Here is an 11,574-nt window from a genome sequence, read left to right as displayed (position 1 = left end):
GATTTTACACTATCTCGTTTCCAAGAAACATGTTAATTAGGTTATGCTAAGAACATCCATTGTGATTCCAAAAACATTTTGCACTACGATTAAAAGAGCGTTTTAAGAGTTTACCTACATTGGACACAAATTTTCAGAAATAAACAAAATGGGTTTTAAATTATTTCGTATTTCGGAGACGCGAAGTTATATAAAGCATATAGAACAGCACACCTAAATAGCTGAAATTCATATGATTATAATTTAACCGATTTTAATGTATTAATTTATAGTTTTGTTATTTGGCCGATATGCTGCGGTCATTCGCTTATGTTTAATTAACCGTTATTGCTTTTCGGTTTCCAATTTTGTTTACGAATATACGCGCAATCAATTGTGTATTTGTATTGAAATAATCAAAATTGTAATAAAACGTACGAAATTCGCTCTTAAATGCGAACCAATAAATTATATTATGGTGTAAATAAAGATATGAAAAAAATCCCTTATTTCGCAGGAGCCTCAACGTATTCCGTGCTCGAGGTGTTTTATAGTACCAATATTTCTCAAGATAAGCTAGCTTACCTTTACTTCTTCGATTTATTCATGTCTCCGCATAAATTTACGATAAAAAGCAACGTTGCTTCTGAGGAGCCGATAAGATTTGTACATCATATTTATCGCCTATACTTTTGTAGCGTACTATCAAGCATTGAATATCTGCAGCATGTTAAATGCATACAAATGCTAAAGTTAATTCGAATGTCTATTGAATTGACCCATAGGTTTCTGCCTGATAATCTTGTGCTAGATTTATAATGTCTTATTGTATTTATTTAGACTGCTTTGATTGCGTAGTTGTACTGCATGCGCGGCACGGCAGCGCTTTGAAGTCCTGGGTTCGAAACCCGGGTCGAGCAAAGTGATATTTGGGTTTTTCTGCTCAGTATCAGCCCGGAGCCTGGAATTTGTGCCCGATATGGCGATAGGTAATCGCTCCCTATCGCATCATGTTACGGAACATACTTAGTTAAAAGTGAGTGTCTGGGTGGCGCCTCTGCATACCCCTTCGGGGATAAATGCGTGATGTGTGTTGTATTTAAAAGGTTCTTATTAAACTTGTTAAAACCTTCGTGTCAGAATATTTGTTTATAATGAAATTCGTTCTGTTTCAGGTATTTTGGGACAGTGAATCTTCCAGTTCGGTAAGGGATGCCAGGAAAACTTAACAAAAATTATCATAAAAGTGTCGTTGAATTTCAAACAGCTGTTGAGATTCAAATAACAGGAGAGCCGCGGCGATATCGTCATCAAATTGTCCGATATATGAGCAATATACTTTTAAATAACCAATAAAAAAGTCCAACAGTTACGTTTCCAGAAGTCGTTTACATAAAATTTTTAGAGCTGCTTTTCGTATTTCATCCGATTCTTTCATACAGTTCACTACAGTTTATGTAAAACGTCGCGCACAATTCTCTCATATATTTACAAAGCGTTTTAAATTACGTACAGTATTCATAAAACACACAAGTATAAATAATAAAAACGGCCGCTTTATGGAAAAGTGTTTCTTTCTTGTTTGGCGATGTAACCGCTTTTCTCTCGGGCCTGTATAATTTTTTTTTCACTTTGTAGCATGGACTTTCATTCAGTGCCCCGACCGCTCGCGCTGCATTTTTCATTTGAAGCATGAGTGTGGCATATTCATGGTATGTTCTTGCTTCGTATTATGGATATTAATCATTAATTAGGGGGTTGTACGATATGTACGTCTCTGAATGTGACTGACAAAGTATTGAGTTAAGCAAAATTGAACTCTATTGTAATAGTATGGCTTTAACAAACGTCGTGTCTATGCGTATATTTTAAGTCAATCTAGTGTTTTCGCACAAAAACTCGACGTATTGATTGATGCATGGTATAAATACTTGTCAACATTTTTTCGCTCGATTTTTAGTACGCTGTATACAAGCCGAGGGTGCCAAATGAAATGGGAAATAGGACTTCGATATTTTCATACAATATTGCTTTTATTGACTGACGTAGTTGTATCGCGTGCGCGGTACGACACGGCACTGTTTTTCTGCCAGTATCAGTCCAGAATCAGGAATTTGTGCTCTGTATGAAACACAAGCGTTAGTAGGTGCCCTGGCTGCACCTCTCCTACCCCATTGGTAGTAACGTGTAATTTGTATGCATATTACTTATACCATGTATACTTTTCCTTCATATTGCTTAATATAATATGCAGTAATGATTTACTAGTAAACAGTATTTCATATATTTTCGTTAAAGGCGGGTGTTGACATTCTTAAATTAAAATAAATCACTTTTGTGTATTACATATAAAGTAAAATGTTTTACATTAGACACTATCCATTAATTGTAAAATTTCGAATGGCACGCGGCCATGTTGACTCTTCAATATTTAACAAACAACGAGCCTACCAAATTCGCTAAGTTTATCAAGGTCCATTGCTTTAATGTCAGCTCATTGTATCAAGTTCCTGGCACAGAAACGACATTAAGTGTCAGTCCCACTGGCCCCGATATTTCCCTTCCAAAAACCTCATTTTAATGTCACGGGTCACTGGCTCAGTAACTTTTTGGTCAGGATACTCTGACCATGTTTGCCCTAAATTCTAGCGTTAAATTCAGTTTACTATAGCACATAAATTCAGTTACGCGTGACGGAAAGATGGGCTTGAGGAGGGCCAGCTTGCTTTGATATTGTGAAGTTAATGTAGATCCATTCGTTTCCAAATGTTCATTATCTGATTACCACCATATAATTTGATACAGTTATTTCTTATGTTTACGCGAATGGTCATTGAAGTAAATGATCCACAAAATAGTTTTACTTCAATATTTCAATTGATACGGTTAATTAAGCGGTAAAATAAAATTTCACAAACCGTTAACAAAACCACTGAATCGGTGTTAAAACTTCAGCCCTGAAAATGTTGATCGGCACTCAACAGTTTTACAACAAAAATTTGTAGACAGCTTAATGTACTTTTCTACAAAACTATAATGTTTCTATGACGTAAGTGTTACCGAAGTTACGGAAGTTCACCGGGCGCCTATCGCGCTCATTTCTAGTTTAAAATTGGAATTTGAAAGCCGAAACTTCGCTGTGGCTCGAAACTTGGAGTGCTCGATAACGTCGTCAATTAGTGCATCGCGGGTTTACTCAAGCACTAGAGCTCCGCTGCAGCTAGGGCTGGCTTTTACTGCCCCAATTTTATATATTGGAATTAATACTGGCACAAGTATTTGCGGAAGTCGACATTCCAGTTGACATCTTCACTTTGAATTTTAATTGGAACGCTTTGAAATTGTATACTTTGCAAAGCAATAGTGGTGGGGGACTGTCGATGTCCCAAGCCGATTACTGAATCGATAGAATGCAATTACTCGTTGAATAAAGAATGTTATAAGAAAGCTGAATTCTTTCATGCTAAAAGTCCTTTATACTTAAAAGCCATATCTGATAACTGAAATATAAATCAAGCTAAATAAAACTGATGAGTAAACTATTTACATACTTATTACAGCCGAGCCCTGGGTTATTTCGAGTCAAAATGTATATGCTTAGTTCAAGCTGGATCTTAGTAATCAAGAGTGGGCGGGTAATGAGATGTTGAGGTTCCGGTTAACTAATGATGGGGTAATGGAAGTGAATGCACAGGATGTTAGCGTACATCGCGTAAATTACTATATGGTCCTGTTGTTGCAAGCGTGGGATTTTTGATAATGTTAAATTTATTTATTCTTAGATACAAGAACATACAACATCAGTTCATGGTGGCCACTGCACTAGGCTTTAGAACCGTGTCGAAGTAATATTAAAGAAGCTTATATACTTAGAAATGGGTCAGCTAGGTGTGTAATTTGTTCATAGAGGCTCATTGTTGTCCATACGGCCTTAGATCGTGAAACCTATAATCGAAAAAAATAATACAGATAGCTTAGGTGTTTTTTCCGAATTCTAAAATTCATATAAACTTTAACTTTCCTTTGAAATAAAACAATTGTAGACATCATTTTAGAGATTTTATGTCGGTGTTTTATATTAATATCCCAATTTGGAAATCAAACGCATAACTCAAGATTAACAGAAAGATACAAAACTTTTATTTGATTAAAAATATTTAAAACCTTTTAGCCTTATAATTCTTATTTGTGATGGCGAAGCTGCGCTTTAAGCTGTGAATCAGCTTACCGGATACTCTAACAGCATAGAGCCCTTCGCGAACCGTGAAGAACCAATTTAGCGGGCAGCATTAAGGCTACCATCAAAAATGCTTACGCCTCGAAATGATTTACCTTCACAATATTTATGGAAAATAAAATTGTAAAAGTCTGTAGGTAGACCTATAACTGGTTTCGCGCAGGCCGGCATAATTGTGTCGACTGGCGAGGGATAATCATCTCTCACCATACTCTGGACACCACTCCAAATCTTGCAGTACTTTTGCCACATAAAAATAAAGTGTTCGAAAAAAAGCAAGATTTGAATCGCTCACGTGCCGCTACCGCAATTTAGTAAACATTGGCGTAATTTAAAAGAGTAAGCCTTTTGGGGGGCGGAGGCGTTCGGGTCAACGACCACTAATAACTTCCTTGCCTGCAGTCGTTAGACTAGACTTGAGGTTGAGTACGTTTCACGCTACGATGTATGCATGGAACCGTGATATTGGGTGCTTGTTTTTTGCCTATATGCTTCCAATGATTGAGGATTTTTTTTAAGAAAATAGCACAAATATACGTAAGAAATATGGATGAAGATATTGATAGTAATTTGTATGATATTGATAGTAATTTAAATTGTCAAATAATTCATTTAGGATACACTAAAGATGTTATTGTAATTATGTCTTTGGCGAAGTGTCCATGCAATTCGATTCCTACTGACTTCCCTTTTAGGTTTATTTACGTTTGCGTTAGTTTTTTCTGTTATAATGTCCGCGATGTGTTAACTACGGTAATTTTTTTGCCTCGAGTTACCTTTTGAATAAGCCACCTTTCGCTACCAGTATGTGTATATATAATAGTAATTACCCAACAGAACTAAACCTTAGACAGATTTTTGAACAAGCTTACGTAGTAAAGACAACTGTTCCAACAATATGAAACATTTCCAATCCATTGTTCTATGAAACACACGCTTGTGATCAGACATATGTTTGTCGATATTTCAACCTTCTGTCATAGTCTACTAACCAACAAGCAAGACTACAGTAACGTCAAAAGCTTTGTGTAGACAGCAATGGAAGAAATGCCTTGTGCCACTGGATGTATGTTATGGTAACATGGCATGAAGAAAGTTGGTATAAGGAAAATAGTGTTCGAGATATTTTATACGGTTCGCAAATTTTTGTGAGACTGAGTATTTTGGCATATCTGTTGTCTTTTTATATTTTTGCGTGATTTGTAAATAACACACACAATATCACGCATTTATCCCCGAAGGGGTATGCAGAGGCGTAACCAGGGCACGTACGTTTCGCCAAGTTTGTTCCATCCCACGATGTGATAGGGGGCGAGCCTATCGTCATATCGGGCACAAATTTTAGACTCCGGGCTGATACTGAGCAGAAAAACCCAAATGTCACTGCCCGATTCGGGATTCGAACCCAGGACCTCAGGGCGGTGTCGTACCGCGCATGCAGTACAACTACGCCTTTTTCTTAATTGTCATCCAGGAAAATAAAACATTACTTGTGAGGTCCCATATACAATTGTTTTCTATTGTATATTAACCTGAGATATATGTTCTGTTATGTGTGCATTGTATTTTATTATCATAAAAGCAATTTATGTATTTGCATAGTAAACAAATTTGTATTCGGTTATTAACATATCATTAGCGGCTGTACTAGCCTTATCAGTTGAATTCAGTTGAACTGCATCCGCATAATGAATGAAGACTTCGATTAAATCCATTATCGGTTTAAGATTAAGGATTTGATGACGTAGAATTAGCGTTGGCGAGAAAAGTTGATCATTTAATGTAATACTAAAAAAAATGACGTCATCCACGAAAATCTAAAAGTGTAACGGAATAAAAACAATGACGTAGGCTAAAATGTTTTCTTTCATCATATGTTTTCCTTGATATGTGGGCTATGCAACACTAAAAGAATTTTTCAATTCAAACCAGTAGTTCCTGAGATTAGCGCATTCAAACAAACAAACAAAAACTCTTCAGCTTTATATAATAGTATAGATTAGATGCCATAGTGACATACACAAGTATAATGACTAATGTCAAATGTTATGACTTAATTATTATTTTGCTTTATTTACATCTGTATGATAGTGTAAACGCGTAACGCGGCCGTGTCATGTTATCTACGAGAAATGTGCGTGGAATGGTATTCTGTAAGCCAAATTTCTATAGTCCTAAACATGATGCGTTGTGTTACGTGCTTGTTACGCACTGTTAAAATAACGTGCGGGATAGAGAATAAGGCCCCTGGACATAATAAGACTTAACATCTTATGTCTCAGGATGACGAGCGCAGTGGAATACCAAACAATACTCTGTAATTCATGGTGTTGGATGGTGTTTCTACTGTTTATGGGCGGTCGTATCGCTTACCAGCAGGCGAACGGCAAGCTCGTTTCGTCATACAAAGAAACAAAAAAAAATAATGCACATAAAATGTAATGTTCGAAATTCAAAACTTTTCGAAAGTTCAACAAAGGGCGGTAGAATCGTAATAAAAATGTTCAGTATAGCATTATTATCTGGAAACATAAATATACGCCGCGGCTCGCATTGTGCCGTAAGTCTAACTTCACTCCCACGACCTAGTTCCTCCTGAACCCCGCAATACGATTCCAATACCCAGCCCGCTGCCTGAAGCGATGCAATGCAAATGATTTCCGCAATGCACACGCAATATTGGTCATTAAGCTTTCGAAATTAAAGAGCAGATTCATGTGTGTTCGACGGATTGCAGGTCAGAGTGGAAATGTTATTGGATGTTGGAGAAATTCGGTGCTTGGTATTAAAAGAAGCGTAGTGTTTAGTATATTATTAACATATATTAAGGATTCTTTTTTTTAAAAGATGTATATATGATACTATGATACTTGTTTTGGAAAGGTTTTGACTTTCATGAACCTCTATAGTTTTAGTCGATATAAAAAAATACATTATCTGATAGTTTGAAAAGAGTTCTAATATAAGAGATAATGATTACCGTTCCAACATTTGTTTTTTAGTGTAAAAGTTCAATTAGAAGTCAAAAAATTTAAACGTCGGTTTTTACAGACAATACATAAAGATCAATAGAATATTTATAGAATATTATCAAAGTTCTCATGAATTTCACAGAAATAAACCCCAACTAGCTCTAAGAACTATCTTCTATTTTAAGTACATTGAATTCTAGAAATTGTGCTTTAGAGTACTACACTCTTATAAAGTGGAAGTTGAATAAAGATTTCCATCGGTAAAAATTTGTTTTTACGATTTCATATACTTTTTAATAGCGTAACATTGTATCTCTACTTTTGTAAACTCCCTACGCAGTTAAAAAATAATATAAAGTAATAACATTATTTTAAATCATACCTAGTTATTTCCGTAGAATCATTATTCTCTGTAATCTTATAATAGAACTAGCTTTTGCCCGCGGCTCCGCCCGCGTTATAAAGTTTTTCAGGCTAAAGTTTTCCGTTATAAAAGTAGTAGTTTCCCGGGAGCCTATGTTCTTCCCAGGGTCTCAAACTGTCTCCATACCAAATTTCATCTTAATACGTTGGGTAGTTTTTGAGTTTAACACGTTCAGGCAGATGCAGCGGGGGACTTTGTTTTATAATATATTTTTTAGAACTTTTTAAGAGGAACAATCCCGTCATACATCATTGTTGCATAACTTTAACCGTTTATGCAGCGCACGCAACGGAAGCTCTCAAAACTAATAAATTGTCCCCATTTTTGCAACATGTTTCATTACTGCTCCGCTCCTATTGGTCATAGCGTGATGATATATAACTCAGAGCACTCCACAAACACAGGGCTATTCAACATAAAAAGATTTTTTCATTTCGAATCGGTAGTTCCTGAGATTAGCCATTACTGCTCCGCTCCTATTGGGTATAGCGTGATGATATATAGCCTATAGCACTCCACGAATAAAGGGCTATCCATCGCAAAAATATTTTTTCAGTTTGGATTGGTAGTTCCTGAGATTAGCCACTACTGCTCCGCTCCTATTGGGTACAGCGTGATGATATATAGCCTATAGCACTCTATGAACAAAGGGCTATCCAACGCAAAAATATTTTTTCAGTTTGGATCGGTAGTTCCTGAGATTAGCCATTACTGCTCCGCTCCTATTGGGTATAGCGTGATGATATATAGCCTATAGCACTCCACGAACAAAGAGCTATCCAACACAAAAAGATTTTTTCAGTTTGGACCGGTAGTTCCTGAGATTAGCGCGTTCAAACAAACAAACAAACAAACAAACTCTTCAGCTTTATATAATAGAATAGGTTATAAGTATTAGCGAATCTGAACCTTCAACCAACGCAGTTAGCCCACGTCTAGACCAATGGAAATAAATACTTTTATATCGATTTTATTCAGCGTTGAGCGTGTCGGGTGTTAGATTGGATTTGAACAGTGTCCAGATTGATATGCGACTTTAAACTATTCGAGCTGTTTGGAACGCCGCGGAATTTTAACAAATTGATTTGAAAATGGAATCGTTTTTGGTTGATATCCGTATTGTTGATTGTCTATGCAGCGACGACATAGTTTTCAAATAAATAAATCATATTTTATTGGAGTATTTTTAAACACTGCAATTTTTGAAAATGGAATGACGATATAGATATTTTTTCTAGACTCTTCAATTGTTGTATAAGTTAAAACACCAATATTAATCGTTGTACCTGTTAAACCTTTTTAATAAAGTCGGCTTTATTATTTGGCGTACATAGCAGAGACACCTTGAGATTTTAGGCGTCTTAATAAACGCGTTCCTTGCAAAACCTAAGCCCACTCAAGCGACGTTTAATATCTAAATACACGCTGCAACTGCACGGGAAGCTATACTCTGAATATATTAAATTCTTAAGGTAAGTCACTTGAAGCCAGCGAGGCGAGACGAATGCGCAGGCTTGTTACGCTCATGTTGCCATTAACCTCAATCTTAGCCGACGAAATGTGACATTGAAGACAACTGAATGCCTTTGTTATAGACATTTGCGTGTTATTATATAAACATTAGGGCATGGGAATTGTTTGTAATTATTTCGAATTAGCGTAATATGGTTTCGTATTTTCATAAACGTATTTTTTAATAAGTTTTCATATTTTATTGTGAGTCTCTTGAGTAATATAATATATATTATTGCTGACTAATATATTTAAATATGACATATAATTTTTTCTCTAATAAATTTCAATATCATATTAACCTCTTCTATTTTGCCACTGGCTGGCATATTTAATTTCTTTTTAATTAATTTAATTAAAAGACTGGCAGGTACGCACGTCAAAATTCAAATTTGGAATAAAAGTTGTACGTGACGCATCCCTGGTACAGTCGCTCACGCATGTGTTGCCATATGTATGTATTATTCCATAATTATTATGCGTTGTTTTGTTGGCGTGTTCATACCGTACGCATCGCATCCACACGTCTTGGGCGAATTTTGCCGCATCACTTCTTATGCTTTCTATAGCAACCCTGTTCCATTTTACATTTTGTATACATAATACGCTTTTGTTAGAATGGTTCCATGCAGCTTGTGTAATGTAATGGGTTAAAATGTGTTTGTGGAACGTGTTACGTAGATATTTCGTTATAATATCATGGGATATTTCGAATGAGTGCTTGTTTATAATATTAAAAGTAGGTTTTGCTAACGGATCCATCCACGTTGAAGTCCGCACTCAGGGTAAAATGTAGCCAGCATTTAGGGATGCTGTAGGTCTATATTGTGGAGATAGTTCGCAATAACAGACTAATAGTTCCAGAGATTAACTCCAAATGGGTATCCACATTACATTTTACATATGTAAGTATAAGGTAATCTTACTTCCTATCTTATTAACATTGTAAATGTGAAAACTTGTGAAAATGTTTGAATATTAATTGTTAGACATTACAAAAAAAGCTGGTCAGATTTGGATGAAATTTGGCACAAGAGTAGACCATGTTTTAGATAAATATACTGGCTCTTTATTCCTGTAATCCTGTCCCATAGAAAATAACAAATCAGTTTTTTAGATAGAAGCCGCTGGCACTGCGTCGTACAGTTGATGCGATGAATCGCGTGAAATTTGAGGACGTGTACAACTACTCCCAACGAATATATTCGTTTCAAGGAAGACGTCCCATATTAATTAAAATTTCATGCAAAGTCTTTATCCGAATACATTTATTTAACTGACTGTACATTGTAGATATCTAGTCACTTGAACGTAAACCTACATAGTTTACGTCTCACGTTTACCAGACAATGCTTAATGGTAACATTGTGTGTCATTTAACTGTATCTATTGTGGGTGAGAAACTAATTTTCGTGTAGTATAAGTGATCCAAACAATTACAAACGCTTTCTTGTCAATGTCATGTGAATATTTCAAGCATTTTAAATTATAAAATATACTCGTGAGAGATATGCATGGTATATATGTAAGGTCATGCTTTGTGTAAGGTCACGCTGGTATCGTAAACTGGTGGACAGAGGTGTAAGTATTTCACCTATAGTCGACAGTTTAAGACGACGTTTTGAGTCATATAGCACTGTAGGGTGTAATTTCTAATCTTCTACGCACTAAGTTTGTCCACTTATATTTCGTATAGATTTTGATTTCTTGACCTACTGTATAAGCAGGCTTAATTAACTTCAAGATACATGAAAAAAAAAATATCTGTAATAAACATAATGGTCACAGTGGTACATGTGTATATAGATAAAAATATGAGGAAGTTTATCAGCAAATTAAGAACATATTTAATTTTAAAAAATTGTTTTTCTTTTTATAATAAATTTGTAGGCTTTCCTAAAATTGTAAAATAAATAAAAGTAACAACTGAACCTTCATTGCATGCATATTAAAAATTTATAAAGTATCAACACGTCACAAAATACCGAAATTGTCTCCAAACGAATATCAATTTCCAAAAAAATCCGCCAATCCTAGCTGATTCAGTTTTACCCGGCTTTATTGCGATATATACTCAAATACCTGGCTTTATTCGGGTGCTTCTCATCACAGGGCTGGCAAGCTCGTAATGGCATTCAGGAACGCGGCGCATGCAAAATTAGCACTGCAGCATTTTTGTTCAACACAATGATGCAATCCTGGGAGCTCAGCGTTCGCTTTGTGAGGGAAATACACTCACTCGCGATTGTGAACTTTTTGAATAAAGCCAGATTCGTTGTGCCTATGCAAGTGGTTCATTACTCGGCGTGTGTTTTAATGATTTTCGTATAGATGGCGGTGTCTGTCTGCAAAATGTCTCAAATATACACGAATCGTAATGGAATATGAGTAATAAAAGAATAAGATCTTACATAAGTATAAGCCAGCGGCAGCCCTACCCGGAAATTAGG

At 35.8% G+C, this 11,574-nt stretch overlaps 1 protein-coding gene across 1 annotated transcript in view; it reads left to right on the top strand.

Moving 5' to 3' along the window:
- Positions 1 to 1,154: 1,154 nt before the first annotated feature.
- Positions 1,155 to 11,574, top strand: part of LOC115455789 (rap1 GTPase-activating protein 1) — a gene marked incomplete at its 5' end in the record, with an annotated part of 50,764 nt that continues 40,344 nt past the window's right edge. The window contains 1 exon segment of the mRNA XM_030184496.2: positions 1,155 to 1,184. Within this exon segment, the coding sequence (XP_030040356.2) occupies positions 1,155 to 1,184 (30 nt within the window).

Source organism: Manduca sexta, chromosome 10 (assembly GCF_014839805.1).
Source record: "Manduca sexta isolate Smith_Timp_Sample1 chromosome 10, JHU_Msex_v1.0, whole genome shotgun sequence".
Classification (NCBI taxonomy): Eukaryota; Metazoa; Arthropoda; class Insecta; order Lepidoptera; family Sphingidae; genus Manduca; species Manduca sexta.
Note: the sequence above shows the minus strand (reverse complement) of the source record. Positions and strands in the feature narration are given on the sequence as shown.